The sequence below is a fragment of the Neodiprion lecontei genome, chromosome 2, assembly GCF_021901455.1.
Source record: "Neodiprion lecontei isolate iyNeoLeco1 chromosome 2, iyNeoLeco1.1, whole genome shotgun sequence".
Classification (NCBI taxonomy): Eukaryota; Metazoa; Arthropoda; class Insecta; order Hymenoptera; family Diprionidae; genus Neodiprion; species Neodiprion lecontei.
Window position 1 is genome coordinate 40,135,755 of NC_060261.1, and position 21,977 is coordinate 40,157,731.

General features: G+C 36.6%; 3 protein-coding genes across 10 annotated transcripts; 2 read left to right on the plus strand and 1 right to left on the minus strand.

The window, feature by feature from the left end:
- Window positions 1-556: 556 nt before the first annotated feature.
- Window positions 557-14,151, plus strand: LOC107220253 (chromodomain-helicase-DNA-binding protein Mi-2 homolog). Of its 8 annotated transcripts, none has more exons than XM_046731819.1 (25): window positions 557-737; window positions 3,131-3,228; window positions 3,413-3,535; window positions 3,635-3,925; window positions 4,028-4,321; window positions 4,412-4,666; window positions 5,520-5,682; window positions 6,155-6,343; window positions 6,444-6,633; window positions 6,730-7,103; window positions 7,185-7,354; window positions 7,536-7,761; window positions 7,838-8,301; window positions 8,400-8,853; window positions 8,972-9,289; window positions 9,392-9,700; window positions 9,791-10,059; window positions 10,211-10,302; window positions 10,432-10,621; window positions 10,767-11,048; window positions 11,155-11,439; window positions 11,524-11,771; window positions 11,868-12,153; window positions 12,251-12,560; window positions 12,674-14,151. In XM_046731819.1, the coding sequence occupies exons 1-25, from the start codon at window positions 701-703 to the stop codon at window positions 12,676-12,678; spliced, it is 5,922 nt and encodes a 1,973-aa protein (XP_046587775.1). In that variant the 5' UTR covers window positions 557-700; the 3' UTR covers window positions 12,679-14,151. The 8 variants fall into 8 exon arrangements, with proteins under 8 accessions (XP_046587775.1, XP_046587776.1, XP_046587777.1 ...); XM_046731820.1 differs by having other exon boundaries at window positions 10,435-10,621; XM_046731821.1 differs by having other exon boundaries at window positions 5,520-5,673.
- Window positions 14,152-14,445: 294 nt separating this feature from the next.
- Window positions 14,446-15,008, minus strand: LOC107220247 (prefoldin subunit 1). The gene has a single exon (XM_015658758.2). The coding sequence runs from the start codon at window positions 14,989-14,991 to the stop codon at window positions 14,611-14,613; it is 381 nt and encodes a 126-aa protein (XP_015514244.1). The 5' UTR covers window positions 14,992-15,008; the 3' UTR covers window positions 14,446-14,610.
- Window positions 15,009-15,253: 245 nt separating this feature from the next.
- LOC107220259 (GATOR complex protein WDR24) lies at window positions 15,254-21,832 on the plus strand. Its single transcript, XM_015658786.2, has 12 exons — window positions 15,254-15,720; window positions 15,826-15,942; window positions 16,100-16,322; window positions 16,450-16,663; window positions 16,747-16,995; window positions 17,064-17,224; window positions 17,304-17,487; window positions 17,618-17,771; window positions 17,924-18,047; window positions 18,142-18,646; window positions 18,723-18,884; window positions 18,994-21,832. The coding sequence occupies exons 1-12, from the start codon at window positions 15,624-15,626 to the stop codon at window positions 19,120-19,122; spliced, it is 2,319 nt and encodes a 772-aa protein (XP_015514272.1). The 5' UTR covers window positions 15,254-15,623; the 3' UTR covers window positions 19,123-21,832.
- The last annotated feature ends 145 nt before the right edge of the window (window positions 21,833-21,977 follow it).

Consider the following 21,977-nt stretch of genomic DNA (forward strand, 5'->3'; position numbering starts at 1 on the left):
TATCCTCAATACCAACAAGAGTCAGCGACATTATCAATCAGCAAATGTTGTATACTTACAAATTACATCAAATCCCGCATATGCTTCATAAGATTTATAGTAGAAATGATATTGTATGTAGTACAAATAAACTGAAAGTAGTTCAAGGAGATCAAATTCGTATTATGCATGTATTTTTTCTTTTAAGTTTAATGATTGATAACGATTCAATCGCAAGACTTCTCTGAGAAGAGTTAATGAAATCTTTTGCGTAAATTTTTTATTCTACACTCATTGAAGCCATTGGCTTGGATTTGAATGGACACAATTTATTGGCGAGATATACAATATGGTATTCCAGGGTTTTATTAATTGAAATTTGGAAGTTTGACATCTAGTACAACAATTAATATAAGAGTTTGGTAGATGTAACAATGGTGAACAATTCGACGCATTGTTACTATGCAAGTCAAAAGTTGGCTGGCGGCGGGGGGGGGTTCCTTTCCGAAAAATTAAAAGTGGTGGGGGTAAAAATAGTAAAAGTGGAGGGGATGAACCGTAAAGTTGCCAAGACTGGAGGCGAAGCGGCGAGCACCGAAAGAGAAGTGATCGCACGCCGAGCACGGATCTACGCGTTTATGTCGCATTTTCGCGAATTTTTGCATATTATTCGCGCTCTCAGTGAGTGATCAGTGTTCAAATAGTTAATTAACATACGAAAATGGCCTCAGAGGAGGAAGTGGACGAAACCTTCGCCGGTAAGTGTCGAATAATGGTTAAGTTTGCCGGAATGTTATACACAGGCACGCAGGACGCGCGCTTTTCATATGATGGCTGCCATGTCAACTTGTCTTACGTGATTTTTAACTTTATTCAGAGCTAAATCAGCTCGCACATGTTTTTACCGGACAAATAACGACTGGGTACAATTTTTCGTATCAAAATTCACCTACATTATTACCAAAATAATTATATTCGAAAAGTATCGAGCTAACCTTCCAAATTTTCAATTGTCCAAATTCTTCAATAATAGCTCGATTATTTTTGCATTTTCAACGTTAATATCAACGTACCTATTAATTCTTAGTTGTCTCCCAATATGCCAGATAAATATTTCTCTGATTACCAACCTTTGCAGATATCATCGATGTTCTGTTTCGATACAAAGTTTACATTTCGCACTGCAAAATATATGTAAATCGAAATATGAATATGGTACTTATATTTATGCATTGCGTGAATAATATTGCTTTCACATTGATCACACGGTTGAATCATCTACCGATCTTCGTAAATTTGTACAGGTTAACGTTATTGTAAATATATTTCCAAATGTTTTTCATTGCGTGTCAACAGGCTAACACTTGTGGGTCTTATTTTAATCGCACTTAATGACAATCGGATTTGCCATACCGAGGTATTGAGTTACAGTAGAATTCGAATGTAATTTTGTAAACACGCGAGTTTCTAGAATCCAGTATTATACGGATATCGGCGTCGTATAACCACACAGCCGACCACGGGTTGGTTGGCTGTAGCTTTCGTACATACCTCAACTACCCGAGTAACTGTAATAAGTTATTAAGAATTAGGAAATAGTTAGTTGTAGAGGCATAATTGCGAAAACTCGCTCAGATATACAAAATTTTCCATATATTTCCTATCGGGTAAGTTTGCTTCGTGAAACAAATCTGCACGTCATTTTACAATGTGTTCGATTTGCCAAGTACATTGCATCAATTGAATTTGATTTATGTGCGTTTCGTGTTAATCTTACATCAATATTAGATCAATCCCAGTAATATTATTTTTAATTCGTACGTAAACGTTCCTAAAATTCAGTATTATACGAACATTCGCGTCGTGTAATCACTCGGCCCACGACAAGTCGGCTGCAGTTTTTATACGTTCATGCCTGAACTACCTGAGTAATTGTAATAAAGAGGATTTAGTCGGTTGTACAGAAATAATTGAGAAAAGGTCGCACAGGTATACAAAATTCTTCAAGTATTTCGCATCGGGTAAGATTTCCTCGTGAAACAAATGTGCACGTCATTTTACAACGTATTCGATTTGCGAAGTAAATTCTACCTATTGAATCTGATTTACATGCGTCTCTTGTTCATTTTACTTCAATATTAGATCAAGCCCAGTAATATGGCCATCAACTCGTATATAAACTGAAATGCTGTCCAAACGAATGTTAGGTATTTTAAGTAGGGGTTAAGAGATCTACCGGAGTATTTGCCCTTAATACAAAATGGCGGTCGCAAGTGTGTGTAACAAAGCATTCGCAACTGTAGATAATGCCAATATATTTTTTCCGTCGCCAGTTGTTTTCACTTGCAATGATAAAACTTCCCAAAACACTGCTAGCAACGTCAAATTTTTACAATATATCATTTCTCACTGGCAAATATTACCTAGAAAGCATCAATTGCCGGCAATGTAAACAAGATCAACGCAGTCGATATAGATGTATGTATATCCGTATGCATATAATACGTACGCGCGATTCCATTCGTCGATCATGCATACATGTACCTAAATAATGCAAAGATTCATCGTAATTTCTACTTGTATTCGCAATGATCAGTATTCCCATTAATGTTAATTTTTTTTCAAATTCAATACTTTATTCGAAACGAAATACAATATGTATGATTACTCTGTATAAAGGCTAATTTTGTCCAGCTCTTATTACCAATGAAACGGTTCTTATTATTGATTTCTTGAGGCATTAAAATGTCAAGTGTCATTCGCAATATTTAACAATAAATTCTATGCTATAGCATGAAAAAATTAAAATCTCCCAAGTTAATTAGATTGGCTGTTGAAACGATGAATTCCAGATTTTCGCCCCCCCTCCCCCCCGCCTATAATGCTCCCTTCTCTTCACCCTCACCGCATCTATCTCTGGCCCAATATCATACTAAGGTGGCAACCTTGATGAGATTATATGTATGAGTCTGCCTATAGATAGCTTGTTGTACAGGAACCTGTGTCATGTTTCATTTCATCACAAATATATATAATTCGTTTAATTGATCTATATCAACTGAAGCTTTGATGAATATCTCAGATTATTCAGCAATATAGCACATATATAAATTATCCGTATATTTAGACAATTGACTTTTTTTTCTTCTTATAGGAGAGGAAGAAGCAGACGAAGCTGGAGTTGCTATACCAAATACTGGCCAACCAGTTGCCGAGGGTTCATCTGATGCTGAAGAGTCTCAGAGACTGGTAATATATATTCTAATTAAATTTTACAATTAATATTATAATATAACAAGCATTGACTATTTGGTTTTATTTCCAAAATTGATAAATATTCGACCAAATGTCTAGTATGTTGTTACAAATTGATAGTCAAAATTTTGTGATCTGATTGAAGTAACTATCTTTTACACATCTTACATTTGCTTAGGAGGAAGATGATGATTACGAACCAGAAGAACGAAAAAAGAAAAAAGGAAAGAAGCGAAAAGCTCGTAGTGAAGATAAGAAAGGGAAAAAAAAGAAGAAGAAGAAAAAATCTGACTCCGGAGACGTAAGTATTTCAGTATGATGAAAAATGATGCCAAATCAACAGTTCTGGTCATGAAGCGTCAAGAGAGCTCACTTATCAAATTTTTATATGCCGCTTCAGGAAAGTGATTTTGCTGGAGCTGAACCTACAGAAGCTGCAGGAGACGACAGTGACTATGCTGGGAATCGTAAGAGTCGAAAATCATCTTCGCGAAAATCGTCAGGACACAATACATCGGCAGTACAACCTCAAGAGCCCAACACTGGAATGCCAACGATAGAAGAAGTCTGTAGTACATTTGGACTCACTGATGTACAGATAGATTATTCTGAAGCAGATTTTCAGAATCTTACGACTTATAAGCTTTTCCAACAACATGTCCGGCCTCTCTTAGCCAAAGAAAACCCCAAGGTACTTTCTGCCTCACAATTACTTCCCAAAATGCATAATACTTTCAAAATGGGATATTTTGAGACATTAGATGCCATTTTAATTATTGTCAATTACATTCAGGTGCCTATGTCTAAGCTGATGATGTTAGTAGCTGCAAAATGGCGAGACTTTTCTGAATTGAATCCCAACACTCAACCAGACGCCGATGCTCCACCTAGTAACATTGACGATGACAGCAGAAGCTCTAGAGTTAATCGTGGGACACTGATTCAAGATGTTGATGATGATGAAGATGAAGATGATGACAGTGATCGGAGAAGAAAATCTAGGGGTTCTCGCGCGAAAAAGGGAAAGAAGGCTTCCAAAGTTCCTACTCTCAAAATTAAGTTAGGAAAACGCAAGCGCGGCAGCTCGGTGAGGCATATACTTGCAGTTATAATTTTATATATAATTTTTTGCCACCTCCACTTGGCACGAAAACGTTGCAACAAATGTGGGTTTCAGGATGAAGAGGCAGAAGGTAGTGGCATCGGGTCGGACAGAGATTCGGATATGGAGTTTGAGCAGATGCTCGCTGATGCAGAAGAGCCTCCTGGAGCAGATGGCAGAAGTAAGGGGCCCGAAGAGAGTGGTCCGGAGGCTGTCCCAGTAGACCCACCGATTAGAAGAAAAGCTAAAACTAAGATCGGCAACAAAACTAAAAAGAAGAAAAAGACGAAGACCACATCTAAATTTCCTGATGGCGAGGAAAGTCTCCAGGTAGTGTCAAGCTTCAGATGGCGTATGCGTTCATTGCAGTTTCAATCGCGCTTTAACATCATCATCATCAGACACTGAGTTATTCGCTACTACCAAACTTGACGAAATTCAGTTCTAAGTCATGTCAGTCATTCATGCTCAATTCATTCAACGCATCCTATATTTTACTTTTGTATAGTAATAGTAACTCTTAGAATTTGTTTTCATTGTATTCCTTCATTTCGAAATATCTATTCAGATCATTGTGATTGTTTGTCGAATTGTTCAGATTCCTGTGACGTTGAACATGTTAATTAAAAAAGTCGATGTATATCGGAAGTATATCAAAATTATCGTTATATTGCCACCTGGTAATTAACTGTAGACCACGCGAGAAGAAAAAACTTATAAAGGTTTGCATTTGAAATGGTTTCAAAGTTCAGCGAAATATCAACGAACGCATTTGCTTTGTTGCTTGACTCTGCCTTAGTAGTATTGTACGATGGTAATCCGTTAGCATAAAAAAAATTTATTTTGATTGTGCAATTTAGTTTATTGTATCAACCAAGTCATCATAAATGCAGAAATTTAAAAATTCCAATGTCTAAAAATAAGCATTTCAAAAACCTGAATCCAAATTTTACGATGCAAACCATCTGAAATATGGAATATAATTGTATGAATTCACTTACTATCTGGTGAACTGTATTATATTCTTTTTTTTGCTCTTTATACTTATTATTCTATATACTCTCTACATTTCAGATTATTTTCTATTACCAGTAACCGTTGTTCTGATGCCACTATCAGAGCATTGGTTATTATCGACGAAGTTACGAGTGTAATAACCTTAGAATTGTTTTCTTTCATACAGACTGACCACCAAGATTACTGTGAGGTCTGTCAGCAAGGTGGTGAAATCATATTGTGCGATACCTGTCCCAGAGCGTATCATTTGGTATGCCTCGAGCCAGAATTGGAAGAGACTCCTGAGGGCAAGTGGAGCTGCCCTCACTGCGAAGGCGAAGGTATTACAGGTACCTCCTTTAATTCCCTACCCCCCGCGTCCCCTCCCGTTTTTAGGTGTGAGTTTATAACAATGCTACACCAGTTAGTAATAATTTGCTCATATTGAAAACTTGATTTTCTTCGATCATATGATATTAAGGAGTTATAATCATAATGCTATAATTCAAGAAGCACATTTCTATATGTCATCAGATACGTCACCTAAAAGTATACGTAATGTGCACCTGCAAGATAACTTGTAAAATATCGGACGTAAGTCAGAAAAACTATCTTTCAGATGGACATTTGGCATACTTTTATGCCTTGTATTTTATAATATCTCGAAACGTGCTGCTTTGGAAGGCTCTGTAGTTCCTAGAAACTAAATATTGTTGAAATTAACTTTTGTTATTTTATCCAGCTTGCACATTTCATCTGGCTATTTACATATATTGAAAATTCATCTGTTTCTCTGTCTAATCTAAGTATTTCATGTCTAAGGAGGTGCAGCTGATGACGATGACGAACACATGGAGTTTTGCAGAGTGTGCAAGGATGGTGGTGAACTCTTATGCTGTGACAGCTGCACTAGTGCATACCATACACATTGTCTGAATCCACCCCTTTCAGAAATACCAGATGGCGATTGGAAGTGTCCTAGATGTTCCTGCCCACCAGTCCACGGAAAAGGTATTTTACAATCGGATGTGTTAAAATTTTTCGGGCAGAGGTCACTGATATCAAGAAATAGAAAAAGAAAATGTCAACTATATTGTATTCTTTATTACAGTGGCTAAAATCCTAACTTGGAGATGGTCAGAGTGCCCTGAAACACCCTCAGAAGAACCTTCCACGAGTAAAGCCGCTCCCAAACAACGTAAAATGCGAGAGTTCTTTGTAAAATGGGCTGACATGTCCCATTGGCACTGTGACTGGATCACAGAATTACAACTGGACGTTTTCCATCCACTCATGTTTAGGTATTGAAAGCAAAGCAGCGTGCTGATCTATCGATCAACCCATAAAATGTGAATTCATTATTATAAATTTTCCTAATCCTTACAATGCGTTTACAGAAATTATACACGTAAATATGACATGGACGAACCACCAAAATTGGAAGAGCCACTTGATGAAGGGGATTCTCGTGTAAAACGGTTGCAGCAACAAGACGGAGCTACTAACAGAGATGAATATAACCTAGAGGAGCGATTCTATCGATATGGTGTAAGGCCAGAGTGGCTAGTAGTTCATCGAGTGATTAACCACAGAGTGCAACGAGATGGCAGAGCAACTTACCTAGTAAAATGGCGAGATCTTGGCTATGACCAAGCTACTTGGGAAGACGAGCATGCCGATATTCCAGGTTTGAAGCAGGCTGTTGAATATTACCTTGATTTGAGGGCTGCGAATTGCTGTGATGGAAGTAGTTCTCGCAAAGGCAAAAAAGGTGAGATTATTAATACTTCCAGCTGAGACATTAGCTTCAAATCATTATTTTAATGCCTGTTTTATTTTACTCCCTAATCAGGCAAAGGCAAAAGGTCTAAAACTCGAGAGATAATTGATGATGAAGAGAGAACACCCAAAAGATATACTCCTCCGCCAGAAAAGCCGACAACTGACTTGAAAAAGAAATACGAGAGACAACCCGATTACTTGGATATAACTGGAATGCAGTTACATCCTTACCAATTAGAGGTGTGTATTATACGACTTCAATCACCGGAGCTAATTAGTAGACAAAAAAGAAAATTAGATCATTTCTTCAAGAGTCTCCAGACTACCAAGATTGTCATCATTTCACTGTTTACTTTTTACTCTCTTATTTGGTAGGTATGGGAATTGAGGTATTTGATTAAATGCATTTCAATATTTTTAGGGTTTGAATTGGTTGAGGTATTCTTGGGGCCAAGGAATAGACACCATATTGGCTGATGAAATGGGTCTGGGAAAAACAATTCAAACTATCACGTTTTTATATTCACTTTACAAAGAAGGGCACTGTAAGGGGCCGTTTCTTGTGTCAGTCCCATTGTCCACCATTATAAATTGGGAACGTGAATTTGAAACATGGGCACCAGACTTTTATTGCGTTACTTATGTTGGTAAGTATTATTGTTTCGAATGGTCCCAAAATTTTCATAATGAATTGCTTGATTAAAAATGTACAATTCATTTTAGGTGACAAGGACAGTCGAATTGTCATACGTGAAAACGAATTGTCATTTGAAGAAGGAGCTGTACGTGGTGGCCGAGCTTCAAAAATTCGCAGTTCACAAATAAAGTTCAACGTCTTACTGACCAGCTATGAACTAATCTCCATTGATTCAGCTTGTCTTGGATCTATCGATTGGGCAGTCTTAGTGGTAGACGAAGCTCACAGATTAAAGTCTAATCAATCGAAGTTCTTCAGATTACTAGCATCTTACAACATTGCCTACAAACTGCTACTGACTGGAACCCCATTACAAAATAATTTGGAAGAACTGTTTCATTTACTAAACTTCTTATGCCGAGATAAATTCAATGACTTAGCTGCCTTTCAAAATGAATTTGCGGACATATCTAAAGAGGAACAGGTCAAGAGGTTACATGAGATGCTTGGCCCGCACATGCTTCGAAGATTGAAAGCTGATGTCCTTAAGGTCAGTTCATCTTTACATGGCTAGCAAAGTAAAAAATAATTATGTATGAGTCTGCATAATCTTGTAATATTATACCTTCAATGAAATGACTTTTTCAGAATATGCCAAGCAAATCGGAGTTCATTGTCCGTGTTGAATTATCACCAATGCAAAAGAAGTATTACAAATATATCTTAACACGAAATTTCGAAGCGTTGAATCCTAAGGGCGGAGGACAACAAGTTTCTTTGTTAAATATCATGATGGATCTGAAAAAGTGCTGTAATCATCCTTACCTATTTCCTGCCGCATCTCAAGAGGCCCCAACTGGTCCAAATGGCAATTATGAATCATCAGCCTTGATCAAAGCTGCTGGAAAACTTGTTTTGCTAAGTAAAATGCTTAAAAGATTAAGAGATGGTGGACACAGAGTACTGATTTTCTCTCAGATGACAAAAATGTTAGATATTCTTGAAGACTATTTAGAGGGAGAAGGCTACAAATATGAAAGGATTGATGGAAACATTACAGGAACTCAGAGACAAGAAGCCATCGACAGGTTCAACGCGCCGGGTAATTCATTTAGGTTTTTCATACATTAACTTTAGTTATCACTGTTTTAAATTAAGATTTACGTTATTTTCGAGCATTATAACAATTGTTCAATGTTATCGTATTTTCGTTTCTCTAGGGGCACAACAATTTGTATTTCTGTTATCCACACGAGCTGGTGGTCTTGGTATAAATTTAGCCACAGCTGATACTGTGATAATCTACGATTCAGATTGGAATCCGCATAACGATATTCAAGCTTTCAGCAGAGCCCATAGAATTGGTCAGGCGAATAAAGTGATGATATACAGATTTGTGACCCGTAATTCTGTTGAAGAAAGAGTTACACAAGTAGCTAAACGTAAAATGATGCTCACTCATTTGGTTGTGCGACCTGGCATGGGCGGCAAGGGTGCCAATTTTAGTAAACAAGAATTGGATGATATTCTGCGGTTTGGTAAGTAAGATTGATATGTCGTTTTACTTATTTTGTACAATGTAAAGTGAAAAGTCTAAGATACTTCTTAGAGCTTGATGGTCATCCTTCGTTTATATTTAGGTACGGAGGAGTTGTTCAAAGAAGAAGAAGGTAAGGAAGATGAGGCTATTCATTATGATGACAAAGCTGTCGCTGAGTTGTTGGATAGGAGTAAAGAAGGAATTGAGCAGAAAGAGAACTGGGCAAACGAGTATTTGAGCTCTTTCAAGGTTGCATCATATGTAACCAAGGAAGGTGAAATCGAGGAAGAGGCTGACACTGAAATTATCAAACAAGAAGCTGAGAACACTGATCCAGCTTATTGGATTAAACTACTAAGACACCACTATGAGCAACAGCAAGAAGACATTGCAAGGACACTTGGCAAAGGTATAATGTTCAGACAATATATTCGTATTTCTGATCGCGGCCACGGATTTTCAAGATTTTCATTAATGTCCTTACATCATTCCACTCTAGGCAAGCGAGTGAGAAAACAAGTAAATTACAATGATGGTGGAGTTACTGGTGATCAAGGTACAAGAGATGACCAACCATGGCAGGAGAATTTATCAGATTATAATAGCGACTTTAGTGCTCCTAGTGATGATGACAAGGAGGATGATGATTTCGATGAAAAAGGTGATGGAGATCTTTTGTCACGTAGAAGTAGGCGCCGCTTGGAGAGACGCGACGAGAAAGATCGACCTTTGCCACCGCTTTTGGCACGAGTAAATGGGAACATTGAGGTTTGTTTTGCTAGATAATCTGTCATCTACTTGAGATTGAGTTTGAAAATTTATAATTTGGTTTTATTGTATGATTGATGTATCTGGTGATTTCAGAAGTTTAAGTTCACATGAAATTATTTTAAGGGGGTGAAACTTTTGTTTATTTTAGGTTCTTGGTTTTAATGCCAGACAACGTAAAGCATTCCTGAATGCAATTATGAGGTATGGGATGCCACCACAGGATGCCTTCAACTCGCAGTGGTTAGTTGCACGACTAAAACTTTACTTCATAATGACTTATGTACATAAATAACAGTGATATAACCTATTACATTCTTGACAAATTCATAAATTGAGAGCTAGAATTGTAGTCGGCACTGCATTTATCTGTAGGTTGGTGCGAGACCTGCGGGGCAAATCTGAGAAGAACTTCAAAGCATACGTCTCATTATTTATGCGACATCTGTGCGAACCTGGTGCTGACAATGCAGAAACTTTTGCGGATGGAGTTCCAAGGGAAGGACTCAGCCGACAACATGTTTTAACTAGGATCGGTGTTATGTCACTAATCCGAAAAAAGGTTGGTCTTTTTTGAATAGTTGATTGAGACACTATATGTATCGCTTTGAGCAACCATAGATAAGCTGTCATTGATAATTTACTTTCCAATAGTTGACATAACAACGTCATTACGAATGATTATACAACTACTATTGTTACCATAGGTTCAGGAATTTGAGCACATCAATGGTTATTATTCAATGCCAGAGATGATTCGTAAGCCTGTTGAGCCTGTTGAACCTGTAAAAGCAGAAGGAGCTGGAGATAGCGGAGCCACTGGTACGAGTAGTACTAGCGCGACGCCTGCTACATCGAATGCCCCCAGTCCCAGTCCTGCTGCTACACCAACACCCGTGAATACTTCTATTGATCCTGTTGTTAAACCTATTACGGATGCGCTTGAGTCTAAAGATCCGAAGGAGGATACCAAGGATAAAGATAAAGAGGTAAGGAAATTGTGTCCGTGTCACCTTACGCGGCTTGCATATGAAAATTGCGCATGTAAAATTATTAACATCGAAGATACAACAAAGTTCTTTTCTGTGTCTGCAGACCACGGATGCGCAGGAAATAAAAGAAGAGCCAAAAGAGTTTAAGGAAGATGATGAGCTCAACAAAGATAAAGAAAAGGATAAAGAGAAAGAGGAGGTTAAAACAGAGGACGGAGAAGTCGAAAAATCCGACAAAGCTAAAGAAAAGACAGAAGTTAGATTAGAGGAAAAACCGGCACCCAAACTTGACGAAAAGTCTGAATATTCTGAAGTCAAACCGAAACCTGAATCTGAAGAAGATGTGGTAATTGTCAAAGATGATGACGAAGAGGCAGACAAAAAGGAGGTATGTTCCACCAAAACTTTGGTGTGTATTAAACCTTCGTTCCGAAATTCTCAAGCTGACTTCCGATTTATTCTTTCTCTGCAGGACAAGGATAGTAAAGAGAAAGAAACGAAGGATTCGGATTCGGAAACAACAAAACCAAAGCGCAAATTCATGTTTAATATTGCTGATGGTGGCTTTACCGAATTACATACTTTATGGTTGAATGAAGAAAAAGCTGCAGTTCCAGGACGTGAATACGAAATCTGGCATCGTCGACACGATTACTGGTTACTTGCTGGTATTGTAACCCACGGTTATGGCCGCTGGCAAGATATTCAGAATGATATCAGGTATATTTACAGCTCTAAACGTTTTTTCTTTTTATTTCAAGGTTTTTCAAATGTCAGCGAAATTTGAGTATTAAACTTTAATTCGTTATTATCTAGGTTTGCTATTATCAATGAACCATTCAAGATGGATGTTGGTAAGGGCAATTTCTTGGAAATAAAGAATAAATTTTTAGCACGGCGTTTTAAGCTGTTAGAACAAGCTCTTGTGATAGAAGAGCAGCTCAGAAGAGCGGCTTACTTGAATTTGACACAAGATCCCAACCATCCTGCAATGAGTCTCAATGCACGCTTTGCTGAGGTTGAATGTCTTGCTGAATCGCACCAACATTTAAGCAAGGAGAGTCTGGCTGGCAACAAGCCAGCCAACGCTGTTCTACACAAGGTACTTTATTGTTTAAAATATTGTACGATTCTTCATTCTAATATATACCATAATTAATTGTTTTTCTGCGACATTAACACTCGTTATTTCGTTATAGGTATTAAACCAGCTGGAAGAACTTTTGTCAGACATGAAATCTGACGTGAGCCGTTTGCCGGCAACATTGGCAAGAATTCCTCCGGTTGCACAGCGGCTCCAAATGTCGGAAAGATCTATCTTGAGTCGACTTGCTGCAACTGCACCAGGTGGAAACAGTAACCAGTCAGGTCAAGCAGCTCTTTTAGCTCAACAATTCCCTGCCGGCTTTTCAGGTGGGCAACTACCTGCTACATTTGCAGGTGCAGCAAATTTTGGAAACTTTAGGCCACAGTATTCGGTTCCTGGACAACCGCCTCAAGGTTTTACAGGTATAAACTAATGTTGTACTATTTTGCTTGTAACTCATATGTACTAGATTTTTTTAAACAGATTTGCGGCTCCCAAGTCAGTTCTTTTATTGAATAAGTTTACTGTTTTTCAGCTTGAACACTTAGCCCAATTGATGGTGGCTCAATCCAATACATCATATAAGATGTGGACAAAATTCCCGACTAAATCATTTGCGTTGTAATCATATTTTTCGTAAATCACAACTTTTAGCTAAATTTTCATTAGCTAAGTTAAGATCTAAGCACTTAACCTAATACTTAATAATAAATTCACACCCCCTGTATTTATTGTATGTACATTTAACGTCAAACATTAACTATGGATCATGTTTTTAATGACGTAAGATAATTGGTACAATCCATACATAAGTTGCATACAAATTCAAAAGTGGAAGTATATGTTCACTTTATTTGCAATTCACCATCATTATGCCCAATTCAGTGGAACGTACCGACTTATGAAATACCACGTTTAAAACCACCAGATGACTTATACACATGCCAATGTATTTCAATATGCATGATTTCAACAAATTCATAGGTTTACTTTCAAATAATATCGTAGTTTTTGCATTATCTGCAAAGGAATCCAAATTTTTATCTTATTTATTGCGAAATGTCATAACAAACGACTTCCCTCAGATACAACAATACAATTTACAGATATATTGATGCAAGCAAATCTACGTTTGATAATGGTTTGTTGATTCAAATCGCATGAATATGCTGTATAGCGGTGTTACATTAAAATATGAAAGGCATGAAACGCTATGCTTGAGAGAACTCTTGTTGTCGAGCACATTACTGTAACGCAGGGGACGTTCATCGTTGAGAAAAGTAGTGGAAATTCTTGATTCCGTTTGACAAGTCCTTGTTTTAAGCTTCATCTGCTATGGTAATTCGGGACTATTACATTTTTTCTAAATTGGAACATATTAAATTGGTCAGATATATCTATATATATGTACAAATTTCAGATCTTACCTTCGATTTTTTCGGTTTATTTGGATTATTTCATTCGGAGTTCGAAATAAATCTGCAGATTGGAGTGAATTAATCATTTTTAACTAATTGCTTTGTTATTGTATTTTCATCAAATTCGTATCCATTTAGAAATACTCAACAGCAATACAAATAATTGTGAGCAATTGCAAGGCCAATCTTGTTCCCTGTGTTATTCCAGTATGATATGTGATATAATATTACGAAATTAACGAATAACTGCATACAAACGAAGAGTGATTAACACTAGAGAAAATTTTTAAAAAATTGCCAATCTATAAAATTCCAATCTTTTTTACTCTGAGGAGGAAAAAAGGAGAATGAAAGAAAAAACAAACGTTTCATAACATTATTTCTTTTTTAAATACAATAAATCAGTTGAAGCGCCAAGTTTTGGCACATGTAGATTTTTAAGTGTAGTTTAAATGAAGAAAAAATGTTGAGGTTCACGGAATCAGTTTAAGATAACTAAGTGGATTAAATTTAAAAAGGAAAAAACAAAAAAAAAAATTAGCCGTAAGGAAGACAGTCTGTTGTATGTAACATTCCTGTCGCTGGAATAAATTAATGATAATTGTAAAATGATTTGCTGAAATCAATTATACCCCATGTCTTATTAATTATAAGAACATTTTAATGATCATTCTCACATGTGGTCACTAGGAAAAAGTTCGGAAATTTTAAATTTGTATAATTTGAGAGATGAAGTCTGGCTAAATAGGATAAGCAATTATTGCACCATAGAGGTGACTTACTCATTCTTACAAAGGATATGCACAACAGTAACTGTCACCAGGACAAATAAGTAACGTCCCTACATTATTAAATAACCAGTAACTACGTAAGGTAAAACGAATGAAGGTAATATGTAAACATGATAGGTTTATTTTATGGATTACATTTATCGAAAGCACACAAATAATAATGATGTTAAATTAGAGTTACAACTGATAGATGCGATATTGCTTGAATAAGGGTACAACTTCGACAGAAGAGTAAAAGCAAGTAAAGATGTGAAACTGCTGTATCAACCAGAGGATTCGTTGCTTTGTCGTTGCTGGACCATTTCTCTAACGTTATTTGCGTTATCCTTTAAGCTACGCTCCAAGAACGCTTTATTGTTTTCTAGAGTTTTGATCTTCTCGTCGGCCGTTTTCATCCGTTTCTCAAGCCCTTCTTTTACGCTCGCGATGTCGTCTAGCAAGAACATTCGACCCACACTCTCGTAGGTTTTCGTGTTTGGTGGAAGTGAGGTTACCTCCTTAACCGTGAGCTCGGCATGCTGCTTTGTTCGTTTTAACGAATCAATTTGTACGTCTGCGAGCTTTAATTTCTGTGTCGTATCAATTATCTTCTGTTGTAGTTCGGAAAACGCTTTTTTCAGCTCCTGGTCTTGCGCTTTTGCCATTTTTTCGTTTTTACTTGCGAATTACTAACTCCACGTTATGTCAAGAATCGCTGAAAAGTGCACACCGCAAAGAACGAAAACCCAGGATCGACTATACAAATGCTGTAATCACGGCTTCGAAATACATATATAGATGCTACGATCACGGGGCGTTGATGACACGGCCATTTTTTTAAAAAACACTCTCTGAAGAACAATAATAATAAATAAACATTTTACCACCCGTCAATTGTACCAATGAGGATGCATTACACTATACTCGCCAAAAATCATTTTTAGTTTAATGACACTACTGTAATTACTGCGAATGTGCTCGTCGTAAAATCATAAAGATCGGGGAGAAAGAATTCATAAATCACTTCTATATGGTTATAACGTTTATATTGTCGCATAAATACTGTGTGTCACAATGACGAATGATGTGCGTATTTCATTGTATGAAAACAATCAATCAAACAATTCGTGATCTTACTTCTAGCAGGCGTACCACGTGTTTGTAAAATGTGTAATTCACAGAATGCGGTATTACCCTGACGTTTGATAATAGTTGTATAGTCCAACCTGAATTAGGGGATACCGCGTGAAGAAATCGAGACAATTGTTGATAAAATTTGGAGCTCACTGTTGTTAACATGACATCAAAAACGGTATTCGTTACGCAGGAGGGACCGGCAAATGCCTTAGCCCTAAATAAGGATAATACTCAAGTTGTGATCGCTGGACGCAATGGTAGGACAACCTTTTTCAAATCCTTCCATACGACTAAGCTGTTTTATTAATTTTCAATACAATTTACTGGTTTATTAAAGATTTATTATCGATTTTCTCCCTTAGTCTTCAAAATATTCGCCCTACTTGAAGACAAGTTTGAAGAAGTCTGCAATCTGAGAGTTGGGAAGAATCTTAATCTGAATTTTTCATGCAATGATGTTGCTTGGAATTTAATCGATGGTAAATAATATACGAAATATTTTTAGTGATGCAGCAATACTTGGTTTGGAAAATCCTCTGTTTCCTTAATTATCGGTATTATTTTCTAATTAAAATCCTGGATTGGCATACACCTCATAATTCATGCTATAAAAGAATGATTAAATGTCTTTTTTAGATCACATATTGGCAACCGCAGCCACCAATGGTGCTGTGGTGGTATGGAACCTGAATCGACCTTCTCGGTCAAAGCAGGAACACGTGTTTATTGATCATAAAAGAACTGTGAATAAAGTGAGCTTTCACATGACTGAGCCTATGTGGTTAATATCAGGCTCTCAAGACGGAACTATGAAATGTTTTGATCTCAGAATTAAGGAGGCTACTAAAACATTTTACAGGTATAGCGAGCCATATGGAAATACTATCCAAATTGCTCTTGCAAAGGTTTATACTCCAGTGAAGTTAAGAGTCAATCTGTGTCTTGTTCATTTACTTGTAAATTCATTGATTTGTTCACTCTTATAGCAACACAGAATCTGTGCGAGATGTGCAGTTTTCACCGCATCAACAATACACATTTGCAGCTGTTTCGGAAAATGGTCATGTTCAGCAATGGGACTTGAGGAAACCCGACCGATGCTTCCAGCATTTCACAGCACACAGTGGGCCAATTTTTGCTTGTGATTGGCACCCTGAAGCCTCGTGGCTAGCTACTGCCTCACGTGATAAAACAATTAAGGTATAGATGGTTATGGGAATATACTACAGGGATTTTTTTAGTACTTATATAGAAGAACAGAGATTAAAATTTGTATACTTCAGGTTTGGGACATATCAGCTAAACCCACATGTGAATATACAATCCATACAATTGCATCTGTGGGTAGAATAAAATGGCGACCTCAAAGAAAGTATCACATCGCAAGCTGCGCCTTGGTCGTAGACTGCAGCATTAATGTATGGGATATTAGAAGGCCTTATATACCGTTTGCTAGTTTTAACGAGCATAAAGATGTTCCAACTGGTGTTGCCTGGAGAGGAGATCCTCAGTACTTTTTATCAACAAGCAGGGTACGTATTTCCAGTGCCAAAATGAATAAAATGTTCCAGACCGAAAATTCACAAGTTTTGTTTCCTAGGATTGTACATTATATCATCACGTGTTTAAAGATGCAACTAGACCGGCAAGCAAAGCAAATCCTCAAGGTATTGCACTCAACTGCAAGGGTGATGTGGCATATGCTTGCAAAATCAGTGTGAACGCACCAACTACTGTTAAACAGTTAACTAGCATCATGAGGTATTTCTTGTGCTTGTGCTAATTGCCGCAATTAGACGGCATTTTTAATAATTTTACTACATTATTTCATTGTTCATAGGAAATCTCCAGCGAGTAATGACACCTTCTGTATGGCCTCTAGTATGATGCACAGATTCACGGAAACTGCGCCACGAGAACCTAAGTGGTTTAGGGAATGTGCTGAAGGATACTTACTCAGCGGTAGACTTAATGATATTTGTGATCATAATGCAGCAGTTGCCATTACTGCAGGCAGAAATGATGTGCGTATAAATAAGCAAATATGTCCTTCCACCATTCATACTTAGGTACAAACGGGTTAAAACATTACAAGTAAGCAGTAAACATTATTTGAACGCCATTCTATAGATCATAAAGAAAAAATTGTTATAGATAAGTACAGTATGGAGTATAACGAAAACACTGTATGCAAATCCACTTGGAAATATGTTGAAATCGTCGCCAAATGTTTCGAAAGATGATACTGTCAACACTCTGAACCTTGCACAAATTGGCATTGGATCAACAGTTGATCAGACAAATATAGGTATGACCAACATTGCTGTGATTACCATATTAAGTAAAATACTGCAAATCTCTTAAACATGTATGTAGAACTTAATGCATGGAATAAGTTGTTGAGCTTTTTCAACCTACTTATGCGTTTAGCTTAATAATAATAATAATACCACTATTCAGGTCATGAAAATGATGTCAAATCACTGCAAGGTGAAGCGCCTGGTGTGATTAGTGGTGGCGACGATGAGACTGAGACTGATGAAATGACTGAGAATCAAAATTTTATTGGCCCCATACTTCCCAGGTACTTTGCAAATATAACTTTTCAGTATGAAATTAATATCTGTGCAATTTTTTATTGAGAATGTGTAACTTATCAATTCAAATTGTTTTTAAAGTCACAGGCGATACCTGGCTGGACACAAATGTCAACCAAAAGGTGATTTCTTCTTTGGAGATGGTGAACTCGAACCAATAACAATGGACTACACATCTGGTTATATACACAATCTCATGAATCATGAAAATGATTGGACATTACCTAAAGAAGCATTTCCTTTGCGACACGAAATACAGGATAGATCCCCACCTCCTGAACAATTTCCCAATCATTCTCCAGATATGAATGACAATGATTCTGGATCAGTCACAGTAGAGGATCAACCTTGTGAATTGATAGTGACTGCCGTTCCCAAGCCATTATTTTGGGATCCAACACAGCTAATTGAAGAAGCGTTGAGACATCATGCAGCAATTTTGGATGTTCAGACATCAGCGTCGATATTAATTGCTCTTGGAGAACGAAGAAAAAGTTTGAACATCGAGGCAGCAACTCAAGAGCATTGGTTACTCGAATATATCGACATGCTAGGTAGATTTAAATTATGGGAAATTGCTACTCAGGTAAGTTAAAAGTTATTAAAATATTTTGAGAGCCAATGAGGTGGTTGAACAAACACTGAACAATATTGATCCATAGATTATACAGCTAGCCTGGATGCCGTCTGTGTCTCAATTAAATCAGCAATCAACAACAATACATGCATGCTGCACAACGTGTACCAAGCCTCTTCAGAGGTCAGCGTGGTTATGTGATCGATGTCATACTTCAAGACATGCTCTCTGTTCGATTTGTCATCAAGTGAGTGTAACTTGTATTGTATTTTTATCAGTCATAACATAGCTGCTTCACATTAAGCAGTGTTTTAACTGCAACAAATGTTCCAAATGATTCAAATAAGGCCTTTCAGGTTGTGCGCGGTGTGTATGCATGGTGTCAAGGTTGTGCTCACGGGGGACATGTAATTCATATGAACGAATGGTTCGAGAGTAATCGTCAATGTCCAACAGGCTGTGGCCACATTTGCGAGTTTACTTAACTGCAAAACTTCGGCTCTCTATTGGCTACCAGTGAAGGTATTACAGTACCTAATTTAGGGATGCAATTACTTACTGAAAGGAGTATTTAATGTAACTTTTTCGATAAGTAAGATAATTATTATGAGGCAAGTACAGCATAGTAACTCCGATCACGCTCATAATTATCTTTGAATCGCACAATGTTATGTCGTATCAAAGTGATACCTTCTAGTCACTGACAACGAGTATTCGACATTTACACAGTTATTTATGATCCAAATGCAGCAAACATGCTCATCTTTTTACTTTTTACCCTGAAATTTAAGATTTATTTCACCACACTCAAGGTAATGGTTTGGTAAATCAATAATTGTAATTTGAAGTAAGAACCCTGCTGCTAGTGAAGACACATACAATATCCTGCGCTTTCCTCGTGCCAAGAGTAAGTTTTAAGTACGTATCAACAGACCACACAGCTCCTTTTTTTTTCTACTCAACCCATTAAGAATTGATTATATTTCAGAGGTCATTACACAATTATGCAATGTTTCAACTTGTCGAATAGACACGGTTAGTCGTGACAAGTATTTTTATAAATCATTAACAATATTAACAGTAAAAATTAGACAAAATGTACAAATGAATAGGTCTTTATATTTGACTATGGTTAATCCCACGTTTTTGATTATTATCAATGGAAAAAGAGACTGCATGGAGAAATGATGTACCTATAAATGAAATGTTTTTTGAAAATCTTCACAAAATCTTTCCATGTATCTTATACTACCAGTAACATATAGTGTTGTGCTGAGTGTATTGAAATGTCAATAGAATCATGATTTTCAAATCGCTAAATTTTAAAGTTTACTAATAATTCGTCAGTGACCGACCAAAGTTATTCATATGTCATGGGGTGGATGATAGTGATCACGATGAGCAGTTATCGATGACCGCATCGACACCCAGCTGCGATGTTATTATGGCCTAGTATGAGTTCATAACCCGTCGACTGGGCGCACGTACGAAGAATTAGAGGAAATGAGAAGAAGTTACATTGAGGAGTTGAATGTTTGAGTGTATAATTGATTTATTGTCAAAGATATTGAGAGTGCAATAAGAAGACGTGAGGGAGAAAAAATGGAAGAGAGGTTTTTAAGATATCCGAATGAATGACGACTTGAGAGTCTGTATATGGGGTGAAGGATGCAAAGGACTGGGCTAGTTGCAGTGCAGGAGTAGAGGGGGCATTCTGCTGATGCGGTATGCAAAGTGAGACAGTGAGGTGATGATAAGAAGAGGATGCAGGGTATAAGGTGACTAAAAGAGTGTGGGAAAAGAATCTAAGGTCTCGAGGACCCAACACATGCATTACAAATACAAAATTAGGATTGTTTCCTTATATGCAATTATTGTGTTTTATATGAATAATGTACATACTTTTGTCATAGTTTCAACTACTGTAAATATGTAAAGCAAATAGGCTAGTAGCAAAACCAAGCAGTAAGAGAAGATGAAGTACAAAACATAATGTCCGTACTTACTTCATATTTTTATGTATAAAAGTCATACGAAACTTCTTATTTGATCTGTTATGTTGTGATATGTCATTTCTGAAGAAATTCAAAATACATAGTGGATAAATCATGGATGAAGGACTTGCAATGATTGTAATATGCTTTGAAAGTCCATGACAGGATTCTTTCAATCGTGTATTCATATTAAAGGTACAGAATTATAAATTATATTACAATTTTTCACGACGTTTATCGAGTGAGTAAATTGCAAACTGAGGTGTGATATAAAGTATTAAGTATTACAAAAAACAATCGTACAATGTCCAATTGATAACTTTTAAATCTGAAAATTTTGTTATATACGTATCAACAGTATCTGTACAGTAATTGAATTCGGATACGCTGAAACTTACACAAATGAGTTGTCGCATTATTAGAATTTTCAGTAAGAACAAATTAATTGCACAAAAGAAATCAAAATTTATATTTACCAAGTGTAGCAACAATTTTGAATCACTGTTATTGTGTTATAGGTACAAGAACTTATACTAGGAAAGATCGTTAATTTTAGACCAGTTAGTTCTCTAAAACTCGATTTAACAGTAAATAAGATCGTTCACATACTACGAAACCAGGGAGCTAATATTATTAATCAGAAAACTTGACGTTATTATAGAGATAGTCTGATATTCAATTCAACTAATTTAGAATATTGAAGAAAAGGCACATTTACCGGTTGGAAAAGTACAAAAGTATGAAAATAATTTTCAACGCTATTTATGTATTGCATTTAACGTAAAAAGAATTTATACAGCTTATGTCACTGGGAAAATATAATACTTTTAATGTTGTGTTCACTTTATTGATTACAAGATTTCCGTTATACTTGCGTTCAAATAATTAATTGAAAATGCATTTTCTTTCCGAAAATAAACGGAAAACTATTTTTGAAGTACGTCTACAAATTCACAATACTTATTGCTACACGTTTATATTCACCATTAAAAATTTTGTCAGCTTTGAACGGAAATCAATTTTATTGAATTTTTTTTTTTTTGTAACGAAATGAAAAATTAAAATTAAATTACGGTAATTATATAATATACAAGCATGCTTGCATTAGATATACAAATGACATAATTTGCAACTTGCCAGTCGAGTATAATGACGATGCAATGGAATCAAATGACGAGTAGGTATTACACATGTACAAAAATGATGCAAAAATATTTGCATGTTCAAATATGAGCAGTGGAAATAGTGTGAGGTTCCTATAATTGCAAATTACTTTGTACCAAATTCATCAGAATAGAGGGCACAAGCATTGCACATTTCTTGTGCATATACATATAGGTGTACAT